The sequence below is a fragment of the Argiope bruennichi genome, chromosome X1, assembly GCF_947563725.1.
Source record: "Argiope bruennichi chromosome X1, qqArgBrue1.1, whole genome shotgun sequence".
NCBI classification, from domain to species: domain Eukaryota; kingdom Metazoa; phylum Arthropoda; class Arachnida; order Araneae; family Araneidae; genus Argiope; species Argiope bruennichi.
Window position 1 is genome coordinate 6933395 of NC_079162.1, and position 21341 is coordinate 6954735.

Below are 21341 nucleotides of genomic sequence, written 5' to 3' on the forward strand. Positions count from 1 at the left end.
CTGCAATGGAGTTCTTTCTCATCTTAGTCATCGTCACCAGTGCGGAGTTCTTGAGTTTTCAAGTTTTGGTGCTGAGGAATTCAGTGCTCAAGAGTTCAGAACCTGGCTCCAGAAAAAGATCAGGCCTACTGAATGGTTCTATTTGGGTTCATCCGTTTGGGAAGTAATTTTATTACCTCCAATGACAACAAACCGTGAGTACTGTAAACCTTTGTGCAATTATATCTCAAGTGCTGAAGAAGACCCTATTGCTTCGATTTTTTTTAATGCTAAAAAATAATTAAACGTTGTATTGAAATATAAATTTTCATAGTATACTGATGGTTTGGAAATATTTTGTGTATTTGTAATCTGCATGTTTTTTTTAATGCTAAAAAATAATTAAACGTTGTATTGAAATATAAATTTTCATAGTATACTGATGGTTTGGAAATATTTTGTGTATTTGTAATATGCATGTTTTTTTTAATGCTAAAAAATAATTAAATGTTGTATTGAAATATAAATTTTCATAGTATACTGATGGTTTGGAAATATTTTGTGTATTTGTAATATGCATGTATTTTAATGAAAACTAAAGCAAAGCCAGACAAATTTAGATTCTTCCTGTCTTGAGCTGACGGCCAGTGCGACATTTTGTTGTGGGGGTCAGAAGACCACCCCGCCCAAACAACATCTGGTTTCTGTCTGCCCTGAGCTGGCGCGGATGCATTTTTTTTTTTATTTCATTTCGTGTAGGGGAGAAACGGATGCACTCTGTTTCCCTTGATATGTTTATTGCTTTGCAGATGTTTGTACGAGGTGATTTTGAAAACATCAGTATAGTGATATTTTGTTTCCGGTGATACGTTTAATCTTTGTACTTGTTCTCTATGAGATTAAGAGTGTAATATTTTATTTTAAGGATCTATCATTTCCGGTTAGAAGTAATAAATTGCTCTCTTTAGGTATAAAAATACTTAAGTTGGTATTAAAGATAAATTGTGTGATGCAAACCTTTTTATTTTGTTAAAAATAAAGTAAATGAAATTTTGTTAAGCCTGTTTATATATAGTTTAGGGGTATTTTTTTTAGTTTTGATATATATATTTATGTATGTAAATTATGTATATTGTTATTTCTATTTGCAAACATATAATTTCTTCAAGTATTATAAATCTAAACTCTTAATAACAGTATCTATAGAACATATCTTCCAGAAATTTCATTGTAAGATTTTTTTTTTTATTTTAGTTCATTTTTTTTTAGTTAGTATCTAATTTCGATTTGAATTATTGTAAGGCAATTTGGCATTAGGTTTAGCTTGAAAAATGTCTTTTTTAAATAAAAGTAAAAAGGCAGACCTAATCTGTCTAGCACAAGATTTAGGTGAGTCGCCAGACGAAACCATGTCTAAAGTAATTCTGAAAAAATTAATTTTAGATAGTAAACATTATAACGAGGAAGAGGCAAAAGAATATTTAGAAGTTATCGTAGCTGGAAGGTTAGAACAGGAACAAAAACTTGAAAATGAAAATAAACTAAAACAAGAGAGGGAATTTGAGTTACAAGTACAGAGGGAAAAGGAAAAGTTCGCACTCGAAAAACTTCGTCTAGAAGTGGAATTATCCAGGATCAATCAAAATTTGGTTCAAAATAGTGATCAAGTCGTGCGTGCAAAATCATTAGATGAAATAGTTAGGATGGTTAGGTTCTTAACAGTTAAAATTCCTAGTAAGTCAGACGGATGGGACTATTTCTTTTCAAGCTTAGAAAAGGCATTTGTAAATGAAAATGTTAGTGATGAATTTAAACCAAAAGTGTTACTTTGTTTATTAGGAGACAAAGTGTCTAATTTGTTAGTTAATATAGAAGAAGGCGAATTAAAAAATTATGAATCTTTGAAGAAAATAGTATTACAGGAGTACGAACCTTCACCGAAATTGTGTTTAGAAAATTTTCGCAAAGCTAAACGTAACAACGATGAAACATTTTCTCAATTTGCATCTCGGTTAACATCCATGTGGGTGTATTATTGCAAATCAAGGGGTGCTAGTGATTTTGAGACTGTAAATCAACTCATTGTAGCAGATAAAATGTTCCAAACATTGGATTCCGAAACGGCAACCCATATAGGTGTGCTACAGGGGGAAAGTTGGTTTAAGCCAAAGGAAATGGGTAAACGTTGTGATGTATTCTATGCATCCAAGGGTAAATCCTATGACGGGTCAGTGAGAGCCAAAAGAAATGATTATGATGAAAGAGGTTTTCAGGGTAATTGGGGAAAACAACAGTTCAATGAGAAGAAGACCGATAATAGTAATTTTTGCCCTAAGAAAAATTTTGAAAAATCAAAAATCACAGAAGTTAGAAAGCTAACTTGTTACACTTGTGGCTCCGATAAACATTTTAGACGAGATTGTCCGAAAATTAACGGAGCAGACTATAAAAAGATTAAGGTAAACAAGGTTTCCGCTGAGGGTGCAGAAGCAGAATCAAAAAGGGAAACAGTAGCTGCTAGGGTGGATTTACTCGGTAGAGTAATTCCTAGGCATGCTATTGAAGACAAACTTTGTAAATTGGCAAAGGTATCTGTCAGTGTAGCTGGGAAACTAGCCGAAGCATTAGTGGATTCTGGCACGGAAATTACAGTTGTCAAAAGGGACTTAGTTCCTGAAGTTTCAGTCGAAGGTGCTTCTACAATATATTTGAAGGGTATTTTTGGTCCGGCGGTTAAATGTCCTTTAGTGTACGTTCCGTTAAGTCTTGCTACTGGTGGCCAAGTTAATGTGGTGCATCAGCAAGTTTTATGTGCTTTAGCAGATGTTTTGGTGGAGGATGTGTTGCTTCCACCGGATATTCTAAACATGTTGGGAGGCGCCCGGAGTGAAGGAAATTCACTGGCTCAGAACTCTCAGGAATTGAGGGGTGATCTGCAGGAAAAAGCACAGGATAGCATTATCTTTGAGAAAACTCAAAGTGAAATTACTTCATGTGGGGATGAAGTGGGAACGGTTAATAATAAGGATGAGGAAGTAACCACTGAGACGGTTAAGGGAAGCATGGTGGCTGATACTTTTCGCTCTGAGCAGGAACAGTGTGTCGAATTAGCAATGGCTTGGAAGCATGCTAAAGAAGGCAAAAGTAACTACTATGAGGTAGACGGTTATCTATTTCACAGAGACAAAATACTCGGGGAGAGTATTGGGCAACTGGTAATTCCAAAGTGTAGACGCGTTGAGGTACTCAGACTTGCTCATACCTCAGTGTTTAGTTGTCATATGGGTTCTAAAAAGACTCTAGAACGAATCAAGTACTCTTTCTTCTGAGAAGGTATGCGGACGGATGTCAAAAAATTTTGCGACTCATGTAAAGAGTGTCAACTCACTCAGACTGTTAAAACTAGTGACAGAACGCCAATTACGCCTGTCGTGAGGCCTGAATTACCATTTCAGGTAGTGAATGTAGACCTGATAGGTCCAATTGATCCTCCTAGTGCGAAAGGACATAAATACATATTATGTCTGGTTGATCAACATACTAGGTGGGGCGAAGTCATACCGTTGACTAGTCTGAATGCTAAGGCAACATGTGAAGCTTTGCTAAGTATATTTTCAAGGACAGGTATTCCTAATGTTATCGCGTCTGATAACGGAACCAATTTCACGGCCGAACTGACTAAAGAGTTTGAAAAACGAATAGGGAGCAGTCCAAGATTCTCTACCTCTGGATATCCACAATCAAATGGGTTGGTGGAGAGGTTTAATAGAACTTTAAAAAACATGCTGCATAATGTAGTCAGGGAAGAAGGTAGGGGATGGCATTTACAAATTTCTTATGTGCTGTGGGCGTACAGAGAAATACCTCATTCAACTACAGGTGTGTCGCCATTTCAGTTACTCTGTGGTAGACAACCACAAGGTCCTTTGTCTATCCTAAAATCTACTTGGACAGGAAAATTTAATAATGTACAATTAAATAGTACTTCCGTTTCCAAATGCCTGGAAAATTTAAAATCAAAACTAGAGAAGGCTGCAGAGCAGGCTAAGCTTGTTTCAGCAGTACAACAGGAAAATGCGGCGTATTATCACAATTTAAGATCGTCTAACCGAGTGTACAAAGTTGGAGATCAGGTGATAGTATTAATACCTGATTCGACTAATAAATTATTTGCCAGATGGCAAGGTCCTGCAACTATCGTTGAGAAACGTAATCCCCATTCTTTTTCAGTTAAAATGTCGGATGGTTCTACCAAGCACATTCATCAAAATAAGTTAAAACATTACATAGCTAGTTCTAACTCTGTAAATGTCATTTTTGAGGAAGAAAAAGAATTCGGGCATGTTGAAACTTTACCAACCGCTACCAAAGAATTTAAATTTTTCGAAATTCTTGATAATCTTGAAATTAAACATTTAGACAATTCTCAATTAGAAACTCTTAAAAATTTAATCGTAAAATTTAAACGCATCTTTACTAAACCCGTGCAACCAGCTGCGGTTGGCACTCATAAAATTGAACTATTGCACAATACGGTACAGAAAAAGCCTCATCGTTATAGTGTTCCTATTGCATACAGAAAGGAAGTTGAAAGTCAAGTGCAAGAACTTTTAGAATTAGACTTGATAGAACCTTCGGTATCCGAAATTGCTCATCCGATTGTTTGCGTTGCTAAAAAGAATTCTTCAATGAGAAGTGCATTGATTTTAGAGCATTAAATGCAGTCACCAAAGTTCCAGTCTTTCCCATGAAAGATTTGCAAGAACTGATATTCACTGCAGGGTCAGGCCATTGGTTAAGTAGCTTAGATCTTTTAAAGGGATATTGGCAAATAAAAATGGACGAGGAAAGTAAACGGTTGACGGCGTTTGCTACGCATAATGCTGTGTACCAGTGGAAGACCATGCCTTTCGGTCTGGCGGGAGCATCTGGTACTTTTCAACGTGAAATGAACCGTGCCTTGAAATCTCTTTTAGAGTATGCGCAGGCGTACATGGATGATGTAGTCATTTATTCTAGATCTTTTAAAGAGCATCTGTTTCATTTAAAACTTATACTGACAGAATTAGATGAATTAGGATTTTCTGTACGGCTGGATAAATGTACTTTCGCCACCAAACAAATAAAATATTTAGGCCATATTATAGGTGGAGGTAGACATGGTCCGGATAAAGACAAAATTCTAGCAATACAGAAATTATCTAGACCTACCACTAAAAAAGAGGTCAGGTCCGTATTAGGATTAATGGGATTTTACCGCACATATATACCAAAATTTGCGGAAATATCCACTCCACTCACGGAATTAACCAAGAAGAATAATCCAAACAAGGTAGGTTGGGGGGAAGAAGAACAAAACTCGTTTGAGAAACTGAAAGAATTACTTTGTGAGGTAACTAGTCTTGCTACCCCGATGCCAACTTGCCATTCCAGATACACTGTGATGCGTCTGATCATGGTGTAGGCTGCTGTTTAACTCAGCAAGATGCTGACGGGTCTTACAAACCAATAGTTTTTGCCAGCCAAAAATTCAACGCTGCACAAAAGAACTGGGCAAGCATTGAGAAACAGGCTTGGGCAGTGCTATATGGTCTGAATGAATTCGATAAGTGGATTTATGGTGCTAAGGTGGAGATCATATCTGATCACAATCCTCTTAAATATCTGAACCAAACCACTCCTAAAAGTCCAAAGCTAACCCGTTGGGCTCTGGCTCTACAAAGGTGGAATCATTCCATCACACATAGACCTGGTGTACAGCATCGAGGTGCGGACGCTCTATCACGACTGAAATAATTCATCACTTGTACAAAAAAAAAAAAAAAAGTTATGTCTGTATTTTTGATATTTGCATATGTATGAAACCAGTATACATGTTATATTAGTTTTTATCTTTTTGTATTTATTTGTTTTTAATTTTGTAAGTAGGTTATAGTGTTTTTGTATATTTATATATTATTCATGAATGTAATAAAATCAGCCACTGTGGGCTAATTTTATGCTTCGGTGGGGCGTGTAAGACATGCCAATTTTGGCAACCCGTCTCACCCCTGAGAGTAACCCCGCTTGCCTAACGGAAGTGGGGGAGGAGAAAGAGGGAGAGAAGGAGAACTGGCTGAGAGGCAGCAGAGGAAGGTCGCTCTGCTAGATCGTGATGTTTCTTGTAATATTTTCATAATTTTGTGTCGTAACCTGTGCTGTGTCCCTTATGAACCTGTGAATAAAAATTTTGGGACTAAAAAGTAGTGATCACTGTCTCTATCACCACACCAAAGAAATCCCACGCGAAAGAAAGGGTTTTTACAGCCCATATTCCAAACGGCCGATAATTCTACCACGTAAAAAATCATCCAAATGCGTCTTTTGTGTCATAACTATGCGGTTATTGCACTGAAAGGCTTATAAAGGCGCTTGCGAACAATTTTACTTCTTTGCCTGTATTCCTTATACATCACTCTCCCACTCTCGTCATTGTGTTGTACTATCGGTGTTATCTGGTGACTTCCTGCAATTTGCATACGATTTTTGAAGACGTGTGTAATCATTTTGCTGGTGATATATGTATTTTAGGGTTCGATTTTAACGTGACTCTGAATTTTCTTTAATTTATGGACATGAGTGTAGAAAAACATAAAACTATTAATAAAGATACAAACTAAGAAAAAAAGGAAAAAAGGGAAAGATTATATTGGCATGAAGATTAAATATTACATTTCTTGTTATTGTTATTCTTATTTTATCCCATTTCAATATTTAGAATGAAATGAATCTGAGATTTATGTTTTTGAATGTTACATAGAATACACTAGTTCCTTATTCAACAGTTTAATTTTGCCACCAGTTGGTAGCATATTCAAGAAATAATTGAAAAACCGAATTCCACAATGTTAAAAGAAATTGAAATCCTCCATTTATTTCATTTCCTAACCTGGATGCACCAGTTTTCTGCTTCTTTCTTAATTCATTTTTTTTTTTTCAGCTATCAAAGATTTATTGCGTCAAGATTATTCAGAAGCTTATAAAAACGGATCCTTTCATTCTGATTTTTAAAGAATGTATTTCGTTAGGATTTTTACCTTAGAAGGGAGACAAATGAGCATTTTGGTTTTCTTTTTACTTTGCATTTTAAAATAAATCAAATTCTACAATTGACCAATATTTAGAATAACACCGATCTGAGAAGAAAAAAAAAATCTTAAAAATAATCAGCGTTTTTTTACAGTTTAATAGAAGCTGATAACTGGAAAAATAATTTAAAAAAATTCAATACTTGCAGCATTATCCCAAATAATACGTACGAACTTCAAATATTTAAGAGCAAACCAATATTATTGGTATGAATTTATCAAATACATTTATATATTTTAAATAATATTTTGTTCTACAAAAATTATTTCCAATAAATGATAAACTGTTATTTATTTAGGAGGTTCTTCTAAACTAGTAAACTGTCTATTAAAAACATCAGTAAAGTCATAAAAAGTTGAAGCAATTTCACATGGCAATTGCTGAATGCCATTATGTGTTTCTGTGTATAAAGTTCACTTCACCGAAATTTTGGTGAAGAAATGATCGAAGAAGAAACGAGAATTACTTAGAAAAGACGCGAAGATGAATATTAAAATAATACAATCTGAAAATCGAAGAATCTACAGCAAGAAAAGAGAACTTTCGAATACAGAAAAAGGGACTTAGTAAGCTATATAAAGAACTCAATGTAGAATTGAAACTATGACCTAAATTCCTAGGACTCTTTAAAGTTACTAAAGTAAATTCTGATAGACAAATATGAGGCATTGTGAAAGACCAAATATTACCACTTCATTAGCTGATTTGATGAAACCTTTTGTCAACGAATTCTGTTATTAAGAATCACTCTTCATCATTTTTCGTTTATGTGTTTTTATGAAATCTAATTATTATTGTATGATGAGTTTCGCTTTATACTTGTTCTTTTTCTTACAAATTATTTTTCAAGCCAATATCTAGAATCATCATCAGATTATTTCTATAGCAAATTTAGGTACTTGGTTAACAAGAGATTAGTTATTGATATAACTTTTTGGACAATTTATCATATATTTTTCTCCTTGTCATGAAGATAAAATTTTTTGCATATAAACGTAGCATAATTTTGGCAGGTGCAGGACCGAAAAAATGACATTTTTTGGAAAAAAACAATTTATTTTACCACGGGAGGGCATAATTTGTATACGAGGGAAGAAATGATATGTGTATGCTTACATCGCGACACAAGAGCAAAAGTTACAGAAATTTTTCCCTTTAGAGATTTTATTAGGTGATTTTATAGGAATTTCTTTGACTCATGCCGACTTAAGGAAAGAAAATCTTTGTAAGGAGCAGGTGTTAGGGATTTTAATCTCTTCGCTCGGAGCGTCAGAGACTGAAATGGTCAACAATTTTTTAGACAGCGTGTAATAAATAATAAAATAAAATAAAAAGAAAATAAGAAAAAATTCTAGAATAAAGTAATATTGGCTAATTTAAGATAAAAACTGGGAAATTAATTAGGATTTAAATTAGATTAAGATATATCATTACATAAATATATTTTAATTTTTTTTCAAATGATAAATCAGTTCCAGAATCATGATTGGTGCTTAATAAATTGTTTTGAATATTTTTCATATAATTGATAAGTTATTATCCAGAGTTATAATCAATTTTTCTACACACACTAAACCTTTCTAAGTTGAGCTGTGTCAGGACGACCGAGGCTTTACAATTTCATTTCAGCGGGAATTTGTGTGGGTGAAGAACTGCGAAAAGATTGCAGAATTTCCATCTGCAATCTTTCTTTGCGCCTTGGCGCAAATCACTATAAAACTGTTAATGCACATATAAACAAGACTTCAAACTGACCTTGGTTAGTTTGAAGTATTCAATTCAAAGATTAATTTGGGGCAGATATCTACCGTTTTTTTTAAATAGATCTGATTTAATAAAGCATTATAAAAATAGGAATATTTCAAATACTTTTGTTTCCAGACTCATCTAAAGCGAGACTGAAAGAAGGATAATTGTGGAGCCTGATGTCAAGAAAATAATGAAGAATGCAAATTATGAGCTCAAGAGAAGTAATTTGTAGCTGCAAGTTTTTGAACCGTAGTGGCTAGCTTTCTAGTAACGTAAAGAGATCTATACTACAAAGGATTAGGATGTTATATGAGTTCTAAAGTGTATTTTCATCCTTCGTTCCTAGACTATATTCTGAAACTTTAAAAGCAATCAGTGTGGAATAAGACGAAAGACATTAAGGAAATGGAAAGACGATAAGTACAATAAAATAATGGCAACCTATTATTGTTGGATGTCAAAGGAGAGAAAATCCACGGCAAGTTCACCAGAAGAGAAGGAAAAAAAGTAGGGGGTTTTAAAAAAGAGAAGTAGTCACTTTAAGGAATTGTAACATTTCTCAAAAGCTCATATGCCATTGAAATAATAACAGAACTAATATATAAATGCAAAATATGTATTAATAAGGTGATAAAATTAAGGATGTCAAAATATATATGATATGATTTATCTGTTCTCAAACATAAAATAGTTTCATGTAAGCGTTAAAAAATTGGATTTCATTGCTTAAAGTGAGTACTGCAAATTCTATAAAAAGCAGTTATCAAAATTTAAACTCTTTTAAAGAGATACTTTTGTAGACCTATGTAAGGAATTATTTACTATATCAAATTAAAAAGTAAGAAAATAAAAATTATTTTTTAGTATATTAATACAGGACATTTTAGTACAATAATAAATACAGGATGGTTATAACTAAAGTGCAAGTTTTTGAAGGACTCTAGAAGAACACTATCAAAAGGAGGTTAAAGAAAGTTGATATTTGTAATATTTATAGCATGAGGAAATGAATTACACAATTTAAAAAAATTTGTTCAATTTTGTTTTTTCGATAATAGGCGATGTAGTTTGCTAAAGCCTTTTTATTTCTTAATTATCTCAAAATGTTCACTACTTCAGTTTTAAAAACATTTCGTGTATAACATTATTAAGTATCAGTATCTTTAAAAATGTAGCCATGATGTTGTGGAAAATAGAATTTACTCTGTTAATAGAATAGTAACTATATCGCTGCTTTGCAAGAATATCTTCGTCTAAAAGATTAGAGAAAGAACTGATGCCAGTGAATGGTTTGAAGAAAATGAGTAAAGTAAAAGTAAATTTGAAATAACTTGAGAATTTGGGCTGTTTCTTGGAACTAGTGGACGAAGCGTTGTGAATCAGAAAGTTATGGAAGAAATTAGGGAAGCAATGATTCAGGATCAGTAATAAGCTACAGGTCTACTAGAAGTGTAGCAAGGACTTTATCAACATCATGGCTATATTTTGAGATGTTATTCGTATAAAATTAAAATTTTGCTGCACTCGCAACCCGGAGATTCCCCAGAAAGAATTGATTTTGCCTTCATTCTTCCTAAAACTGAGGATTCGAAAGATTTTGTTAAGTGCATTTCACTTTATGGGGACAGTTACAGAGAATTGTAAGATCTGAGCTGTTTTTCGAATACCTTTGAATTCAGCTTTTGTTACAGTTAGATATGGTTTTCATTACCATATTACACCAGCATAATTCCATAGACCGTAGCAGGCACAGTAAAAATATAGAAAATGATGAGATTGCAAAGTAGAAAAGGATTCAACTCAATAATATTTCTGAGCCTCAGTCTGTTAAACTTCTGGTGGAGATGTTCTCATTCACCTGATCTGAAAAAAAAAAACTCATCTATATAAAGGCAAACATAATCATTTCGAAAGTATCATTTCCTAGAAACTGGTCAGGACACATTAAATAGATTACACTATCTTGCATCTGCAGCTTTTGAAAGGGGCCGCACATATTGACCACAGATTGTAGAATTCAGTTCAGATGAAATATATGTTATAATTTCAATTTGCAAAGTAACGTCAATTAAAAAACGCCACCTATCGAAAAAATTGAAATCATTTTTGAAATCGTATATTTTACTTTCCCATGATGTAGATATTACAAATAATAAGTTTCTTCCAATGTTCCAAATAATTTTTTCTAGAGTCCTTGAAATACTTGCAGGTTAATTATAACTATCCAATATATTTTTTAAATTGTTCTTTATTGGATATTTTCTATACAAAAAAAAAAGCGTACAAATACCTGAGTATAGCACCAACTTTCGGCCGTTGGCATCGATTGATCTACCTCTGGAGACGATGAAGTTGAACAGCAGACGACGGCCATCACTTATAAAAAAAATAGAGATGTAAAGGACGTCAAAGAGAATTCTGATCACTGCAATGAAAAAAAAAAATTGTCTCTTAAGTAATAAAGCCGGAGATTTCAGGAAATTCCACTCCCCGGTTCTTCCCATCTCTAACTTCATAAAGGATGACAAGGAAAGAGATTGCAATTGATGAGAGCTTTCCCACGAGGTAGTAAAACGCATTGGAAGTTAGGGGTTGAAAATCATTTTTGAGATCAAAGGAACTGCATTTATCGAGAAACTTTCATTTAAAAAAACATCCATTATGATCTGATCATTACTGAATGATCTTTCTGCCTGCAATAGTAAGTAATAAGGTAGTAATAATAGTGTATGGGGAAAAGAAAATTACCCATCATTACCACTGCCATTTTCATCCTCTGTGAGTTGCATGGCTCTAACTACGAAACTGACCGAGCTTTTAGCATATATGTTGCTACCACCCACTAACAATCAAAATTATATCAGAACATGGGAAATTTTCCGAAACGTCCAAAGATTTGGAAGATTGCGATAAAATACATACAGCTGTGTAGGAATTGGAACCGCTGCTCATTATTTAAAAGAACATATAAAAATTTCAGAAATAAGAACTAATCTAAAAGTTGAAAATAATGATATAAGCATAGTACTAAGGATGTCAGAAAATCTTAAAACATTGAAAGACCTGATGTTAAAAATTGCTGAGCTTATTTGCAATCATTCAAAAGTTTAAAAGTGTGTACCTTTCTTTTGTCGTGGAACGCACATTTGGAGGAATATAAGTGGCCGGCTGTATACAACAACAAGAAGAAGCAAATATGTTGATATTCAAATCCAATTAAAATTTTGGTGGTTATCGTGTTCATAATATATTATGAATACGTACACATAATCACGCGTACAAACTGTTAAAAGGAGTTTTCCTTTAAAGAATCTACTTAAAAGGATAATAGAAACAATGCGCAGACGATGTGATTTTTTTTTTATGACTGTGACGATTTGAATCAAGAAACAGAACAAGTTGCCGGGTCGGGTCTTAACTTGTTTGTTGTTGTTAATTCTTGACTTCGAGTTAATCCATTGCAATTTCGGTTAATATAATGAGAGTTACAAAATAATTAGTGTGAATATATAAGTCAGCTCCTACCGGGTCCCATTTGTCATGGATAAAAATAAAACGGAAAAAATGATTTTTTTCCTTTTATTATACTAGCAAGCTCAAGTTCTGGTGATTTTGTTCTCTTCCTCACCTTTGTGATTTCCAAGGTGTTGCTGGAAGAATAGACAGCTCAATGATACGAAGACCCATTTTGCTCCCATCCGTGATTTCTCATCAGTCTAGTTGACGTCCCCACTCATATCTTTTCTTTGATTGGAAATACTCATATCAGTGGGACTAACATTTCGAACTGGTTTATGGGCAAACCAACGCCATTTAAACTTCTTCTTCTGGTATAATAGTGGGCAGCCAGATTTTGTTTGCATCCCTTATGGCAATTTGACAATAGTTTTCTTTTGAATTTTAATTGTTCATTATACTCCCCATTTGAAGTCATTTGGGCTGTTCGACAAAACTAAAATACATATAGAACTCTTGATGTTTCATAAAATCTTTCCCACAACCGTCCCGTAATGTTTCCGAAAACATTAGCAATCGCCAAATTAGACCGAACGGCTTTTTTCTAATTGACTTATTCTTCCACGGCTTAAATTGTCTATATGAATTCTTTAATCCACACATCATTTGCAGTATCAAGAGAAAACGATAAATGATATGTATAATGCTAGTGAAATACTTTATTTTTTTTATCACGCAATCCCGTTTCAATTTTTCTTTTCTTATGTGCCTGCCAGGCAATTCAAATTATTTGTATATTCATCATCTAATCAGCAACACTTTTTTCCATCACAGTCAATGATGTCAACTCTTAAATAAATGCTTTCCCGCTTTTTCCTGTGAAATCTTCTAGAGTTTGTTTACTTTAATTAGAAACATATTTTAAAAAAATTGAAACGAAAATTCTTCTAAATATTTTTGCAAGGTTAAGTTACTAAATGCAGGACATAATAGTTACGACTAAGGCATTATTTTCATTTTTAGATTTTGCCTAGTGAAACAGCATATGGTTCTCAACTATTTTTTACAATATTCTACGTAAGATAATTAGAAACATTCTTTTAATGTTAATAAAAACGTATATTTTTCGTGCATTTTGAAGTCATAATAAATCTAGGCACAGAGTAGTGTCCTATCCTCCCAAAAATGCTTTTAATTTTATGCCAATTAACAAATGATATTTTTAAAGAATCTACTATGTCACTGCAAATATTATACTTTTAATATGGGACAGCGTATTATTAATAATGATTTGATACTAGATAGAAAATGAAAAAAAATGATCTCAAGGATGTGGTGGGGATATTACTGAACGAGTCATCTGAGGATTTTTCAGTCAGAAATGGAAATTGTGAATATGAAGAAAGCGGCATTTCCCAGAATGCATGAGAATTATCCCTTCATCTGGCTGGGAAAATCCCAGTTGAACTCATTCAAAATTGATTTTGGTGATTAATGATAGTTTACGATTGTTGAAAGTGAAATAAAAGTTCCTACTACCCGATTTATCATTGAGTCGTTTTTTAAGCAGCGTAAATTTCAGAGAAATATTCATTGAACTGGTTCAACTTGAAACTAAATGTGCCTTTCTAGACTGGCTGTTCTCCTTCCAACATTGTTTTGTTATTGAAGAATACCTTTATTAGAAATGCATTATTCATTAAAACAGTGAAATTTTAAGAATAAATCCTCTCTGGTCTTTTTATTTAAAAAGTGTCATTTTCCCTTGCTGTACTGTTCGATTCTTTTTTCTTAACGTACAATTTTAGATATTGAAATTTTATTGTGATTCCGTCAAGTTCATGACTGGTTTGAATTCAAATATCTCTGCAGTCACCCGGAGATTTTCACGAATAAATCAATTCAAAGGCTTTTATGAGGAATTTTTGGCATTGGAAATAGAATTAAAATTCTAAAACATTCCACATTTTACCACACTAATAAAAAGGCTTTTAAAAGCTACGTTCATTAAATTTCTTTTATATTCTTAAGATTCGATAGACTTGTCTGGGAAATGAGGAGCCTAAATTGTTTCCAACTGGGCCTTGCGCTTCTTACGCCATCCTGACGGAACGAATTAAGTATATATGTCGTAAACCAATAGTAAAAATTGAAAATAAAATGTGACGCATTCATCAAGGAACGAAATGATATGGACCGCGAAAGGAATTAATATGCAAATAATCTCAAGTAAGTGGAAAGATACTGTCTTCACTTCAAATGATCAATGTGGAAACATGGAAAAAGCGATGCAAATCTGGGATACGAAATAAATAATATAAAAGAAAAAAGCAGAATAGGCTAGATTCAATAAAAATAAAAACACACTGCAGATAAAAAATAGAAAGAAAAGTAAACCAGAAAAGAAAATAAACTTTACGAAGATATGTCATTTTCTCTGCATTTTATTTCTTCTTCCCATTTTGCAGATATTTTAGGCATTCTTCATTTCTTCGGTTTACCCTTTGTTTTTCATTTTTCATTTTGTTATTATATTTTTGCATGCATTTTTTCTTTCATTTATATATTGCTTTTTTTTTGTATTCATACATTCTCTCTCTCTCTCTCTCTCTCTCTATATATATATATATATATATATATATATATATATATATATATATATATAGAGAGAGAGAGAGAGAGAGAGAGAGAGAGAGAAAGATATCTCTTAATTTAATTTAAACCATAATTAATTTTTAATTTATTATTTTAAATTAGTCCATGTTACTTTGCTTTTATTCTCTCGCATACGTCATATGGGGAAAGTATGGTAATCGTCAAAAAATTCGAAAAATCTCCGCTTTTTCGACCTTCCTGACTTTGAAAAACACACTTTTGGAAAATATCTGCCTGTGACAATTTAAAAAAGCTTTGATCTAAACAGTTGAAATTTGTTATACGGTCTTTACACCAATTTTGTAAATTTCTATCAAATTTTGAGTTTAAAATTTGTTCAAAGGAAGTCTGTCTGTCCGGTTGTTCGAATATAAATTAACACAATAACTACAAAACAAAGAGAGCTAAATAGATAAGTCACCAAATCAACACGTCATTCCAAAATATCCCATTCGATATGGGATTTTGTGGAGTACAAGTGGAATTTTGGTTTGAATCGATTGAGAAAAACGTATCGATTTTCGAATCCTATCAACAGGGATTAATCACCAAGGATGACAGGACAGATTCAATAAAAAGGCTAAATTCTCGCCAAAAAGGAATCACTGTTGTACACCAAAGCGTTCTATGGCATGACAAGTTTATTAGAGCAATTTTGGGGGAAAGCACTCCTGCTGGTATCTAACAGGCGTTATGGCAACATTTTATACAGATACCTTTTCCCTTACTTTACATTTTTCTGTTTACTTAATCGAAAGAAATCCGTATCAAATTCTCTCTAAGTAAAAAATTTCTCGAGCTTTCCTGTTGTGTCACGATGTAGACAGATGTGTAGTCTTATCGTTCTTTCCCGTGTACAAATTAACCTTCATGAGAAAAAATAAAATGAGTTTAATTTTAAACTTGTCTTCCTTCTTCCAATATGTTAAATGATTCAGCCAATAAACTTGTCCAATTACAATTACGTTATATATACATATACTAGCAGTACCCGCACAGCGTTGCCCGTGACATAGCATTCAAGAAGAAAAATTAGCTTTAAACTTAAGTCTAGCCTCCACCCGATATAACATGGGCATTTTACGCAACATCAAACAAACATAAAAATATATTTAGAAATTATCAAAAATAGTTACAAAACAATTTTTATAGCACACATTCAGAAATATTTAAACTGGTAAAAAGGTAAAAATATGATATGTCCGCAGACAAAACAATCCACTAAAAATATGCAATAGAAAAGTTGTTTTAAATGTTTGTTTTTTCACTTCTCCTCCTCTGTATCAAATTTAAATGTCTTTCTCTGTCAGCAGACAGGCAATCATTTCGCTCCTCAGGAGATTAATTTTGTCTCCGCTATTTAGTTGCAATGCGATTTTAAGAAAGACGGTTATTTCGCTCATCAAAAGACTCTTCTTCCTAAGTATGGACATTCTTTCTCTGATATTCGCTAACCGGACGTTTCTTTCCTCTTCATTTTCCTTATCGCGCGGCAAACGAAGCTTTTTGGCATTTAATGTGTTCCGGTCAAGGTTGGATTTCCTTTCTTTGGGCATAATGAGATTGGAATCGCTTTTTAAAATCAGACGTAAACAAAGAAATGTATTGCATATGGATACCACAGCTCTTGCTATTTGCACATGCGCAGTTTGAGGCTTTCGCGCATGCGAGGAATAATTAAAATCGCAATTATAAAACTTCTTTCATTATTTTGATATGACTTTAATGCACTAAAACCTTCCCCAATAAATATTCTACAAAATGGTATAAATATCTCCAATATCCGTTAACTATTTCTCGAGTTTTTGTGGTTCCAATATACAGACGATTTCAGGAGACTGCATTTTATACTATGTATAGATCTACACAACGTTAGCAAGAAATAAGTTTCCCACTTCAAGGGGCTCTAGAACGCGTTCTATTGGTCCAAATGAGATAAAAATTTTGAACACAGATAACTCAAATAACGCGCTTGTCATTTATTAAAATAAAAGAAATTAGAACTGAAATCCACTAACGGATGGCGATATAGCACAAATGATATCTATTTGCATGTATTGAAAAAATAAAACATCATCTGCGTTACAGCATATGCCTTTGTATAAAAAGAAGGCGGTTTCCGGATTGACATTAGTTACCTGTCTGTACATGGCGGATTTTGCCTTTTTATCTTAAGAAAATCAAGCTTGTGCACTTTTGTAAGATCGGGATTCAGAGATTCTTTACACATTTGCGCTTTAGATCCTTGCTGAAATGATGGTTGCTATGGAATTTACTGTTGAGTAACGAAGTCCACTTTTGAGTCAGTGGGCAAATTAACACACAAAAATGGCGAATTTCGGCAGCGAAAAACCTCATTCTATCCAGAAACAACTCTTACATCCTGCAAAAATAACAGAATGGTGTTGTTTTAAGGCTATCTTAATCACTGGGCAGCTTTTTTTTTTTTTTTTTTTTTTTTTAAGAGAAAGCTTCAAACGGAATCCAAACTTGTTTCGTCACAAGATAATGGCACCGTGATATGCTTAGAGATTTTGTAATCACACGATTTCAACTGAGTGGATATTTTTAGGACTCATTTTCATGCAGGATGTAGACCTTATTTTAATCGCCATGTAAAGCAATTGCTATGACACCGTTTCACCGATGTATGAGGGATCAACCAATAGCATGTCTTCTTCGCTTGCCGGATAGCACTTCCAATGATTTTTCGTTGTGAACAATATCTGCCGTCAAAGGTCAACGTCTGTGCCAGATCTGAAGGATATGATGTCATTTGGCCCATATTCCAGTAGACTTACTTCGGTCAAATGCAGAAAATAGGATTCTGCGATTAGAGCACATTTTGAACATGAAGGGAGACTTATTAGACAGTTTTTATTAATTAACATTTATAAAGCATATGAAATATTTTTGTGAGTATTACCACGTCACCTATATACGGAATTTTGTATCAATTTTTTATTTTTTTATTCAATAAATGCCCAGCGCATCACTTGAGTTGTCTGTTGTTTAAATTTTATCTCGTTTTGATCAACACTATGCAAGTTAGAATCTTCTGAAATGGGACACTTTATTTTTTCACTATATATATTCTCCTTAACACTCATAAATAAAATAAAAATATTTTAGTAGTTACTTCAGCAGAGATCTTTCAATGCCAAACTCATTCGTACAGGTTTCAGGAAGTTTTAACAGAACTGACTGCCTCAATAAAGTTACTTGACCCACAATTTTCGAATGTAACGTAGTTTACGAATATCCGTCGTAAATGCGTCCGTACTTTACGCCTTCCATCATTATGTATTAATAACATTTGAGCTCCTTCATACACTCAAGAACTTAAATTCTATACAATGTATTCAATAAAAAAATGTTTCATATATTTTTTTTTAATTTAAGGTTATAGTTTTTTTATTAAGTTACTAGCTGGTACCCGGCATGTTGCTGCCGCAGTAGAAATAATTTTGGAAATATCATTTGAAATTTAAAATGGCCGTCTTGTTTAATCAGGAATGACAGAAATAATGATATTTATTTTCTTATCGGAAATGAATACATTCATTGAAATTGAATGATATATAAAGGTAAAGTATAAACAATATTTACTCTATTTTTTTTTATTTTTTATTTTTTTTTTTTTTTACTTTATTATTCAAGTGCTTTAGGGGAGACAATATTTTTTTTCTCCGCCTTCAGCAAAAACAAATAAACAAATTTATCCGACTCGTGAGCATCCAATATACAACTGGCGATGTGAAAAACATTGATTTTCTAAGTTCAATCCGCACACTTGAAGTGATTGACATTCCGCCTTATTGATGGGCATGGAGAATGCAAGTCGAATGGGGAACTGCGGTCTTTTGAAATCAAAACGCATATTGATGGGAATAATGGGAATGCGTGGAATGAGCACATCTTCTCCATTCAACTTTCCGTTAAGAATCATTGCTTCGCTTCTTCCCGCATATTGGTCTTTTGATTCTGATGCGCGTGATCAGGTAGCATATAAACGTTGTCTCTCGATCATTGCCACATGTTGTAGCGGCTGATTCTGAAACACGTGAATTTGCAATTTGTAAATGATCTGCTTTATTGCGCGCTTGTCGTTCCTCGTTTATTTGAGAAGCTCGTATTGGCTCGTAGATCTATTAAGTGACAAACGTTTGGTGAATAGAATAATAAAATAATAATAAAAGAATAATCTGTATGATCGAATTGACAAGTCGATTTCTGAAGAAGTAAATAACCTTTCCAGTTAGAAGGTTTGTGGCGTTTTTCTGAAAACATTGTTTTTAAGTACTTCTGTAAAAATTGATTTCAAATAAAGCACGAAAAACATTAATTTTTTCTTCATTTTTTTTCTTTTGATATCAAATAATCCTAATCTTTGCTTCAAGATTCTCTAATGCTCGGATATATTTTCATAAAAGATGAACAGAATAAAAATACTGATTCCTTTTTATTAGGGAGAAAGTAAAATACAGTAAGTAACAAAACTGCAGCAAGCATTTAAGATTTACTCTCAAAAAATTATATTTTATTAAGTTTTTTTTTATAGATTGTCAACGATAAAAAATTAGTTCACCTTTCCTCATCAACAGGAATGAAAAACTCTTCATATTAAATAAAGATATGATAAATTATAGAGATGTTTAAATAGTTTATTATAAGAAAAAATAATTTTGTTAAAATAATTATTATAGAAGCTAATTTCATGTCTAAAACATGGAGAAGTATGTTAATTAAATTATTGAATCCATTTAACATATTTTTATTTAACTTTTATTAGCCTAAATTTGTAAAATTGGAGATTCGTAATCAATTTCTTAATCACTTCATCATGAACAAGAGTTCTAAAATTTCGTACATGTGCATTCTTCGTAACTATTCTAATATTTTAGAATTTGATTATGAGTTAATCTTGAAATTTTAATTTCATAAAAGTTGAACCACCTGACAGTGAATTGAAGAAAAAAAAATAATTACAAAATTGCTAAATATTTAAAATGAGGAATAATAAAATATATTGAACACGTAGACTTGAAAACAATATTATTATTCTAATTAAAAAAAAAACACTTTTATTGGCGCACTAAAAAAATAAAAACCAATATTTTATCAAAATTCTGATAGTCCAAAGAAGAATATGAAAGCAATCAATTAAGCTACAAGAAAGAAAATTCGTTAAACACCCATTTAAAAATTCGAAACTGTCACTTTCAGTTTGGACATCCACCCGAGATAATTTATTTCAGTTCCTATTGATTCCATTAGTTAACTACAATCATGCGGGAATCTTAGAAGCGAAAGACTTCTCATTTGTTTCTTTTATTTCTCATCAACGTTGGGCAATGGCTTAGGCATTGCGCAATTTAAAGATGGTATGTCAACCTAAAAACATTGTGGCGGTTGTGATGAGCGAGGATAGAACCTGGGACCTTGTGGTCCGCAGCCCAATATCATGACCATGATTGCTCGGGTAGCGTATCTGTTAACTAGCTTATAAGCTATTCACTACAGACTTTCCCTCTAGTGAGTCGGAGGTGAGACGATCGATATGGCTGTTTGAGTGGTGATGTATTAGCTGCTGATTCTAATGCGCCTGTACCCATTTGAGTAGCGCCGTGGCGAGCGTGTGTGGGTGAGTAGTTGCTGATGCTGTTGCTGCGTCAAGTGAGTCTGACGACTTCGGATTGCTGCGGTCTTTTTGTGTGTGTGTATTGTTGTTGTTTCTAATAGCACTTGCCATGGACAAGCTCGCTGACGAAGTCAGCGATTTTAAGCCGAAGGTGCGTCTCTTGTTTTTAAGTAGCGCCAACTAGGGCCAAGAGTACGTCTTAGCTACTCACGCATCACATTCGCTTGCACAGCCCCTTTTTACAGGGGGGCACATTCACACATCTCACAGATAGAACAGATGAAGAACAACCATGCCCGAACCGGGACTCGAACTCAGGACGCCCAGATAACGGGGAAGACGCTCTACCCCTATGCCAGGACGCCGGCGTGTGTGTGTATTGCTGCGTCAAGTGAATCTGACGACTTTGGTTGCGGGTAGATGGTGCCACAACAGCTGTACAAAGATTGAAGGTTCATCGTCCGAGGTCACCAATGTAGCGGTTGTGATGAGCGATAATAGAACCTGGGACCTTGTGGTTCGCAGCCCAGTAACATGACTACGATACAAAAGCAATAGCTCGGGTAGCGTAGCTGTTAACTGGCTTATAAACTATTCACTACAACATCTTGACTTAAGACGGCTTCAACCAAACATTACAAATAAAGGGGGGGGGTTATGTTTCTAAAAGGGTAATTAGAATTCTCGTTGAAAGATGACACAATGAATGGTGTCTTAGCAATGATTTTGAAAC

At 33.5% G+C, this 21341-nt stretch overlaps 1 protein-coding gene across 8 annotated transcripts in view; it reads right to left on the reverse strand.

Annotated features, from left to right (window-relative positions):
* LOC129958486 (speckle-type POZ protein B-like) overlaps positions 1-21341 on the reverse strand; it is a 103298-nt gene that overhangs the window by 56131 nt on the left and 25826 nt on the right. For 3 of the 8 annotated variants that reach the window (XM_056070983.1, XM_056070984.1, XM_056070988.1), the window contains exon 2: positions 11147-11281. The exons of 1 other annotated variant lie outside the window; for it this stretch is intronic. In XM_056070983.1, coding sequence (XP_055926958.1) covers positions 11147-11230 — 84 coding nt within the window. In that variant the 5' untranslated portion in view covers positions 11231-11281. Of the gene's footprint in view, positions 1-10567; positions 10607-11146; positions 11282-21341 lie in introns of those variants that run through there. 4 more of the 8 variants (XM_056070989.1, XM_056070987.1, XM_056070985.1 and 1 more) reach the window with 3 other exon arrangements.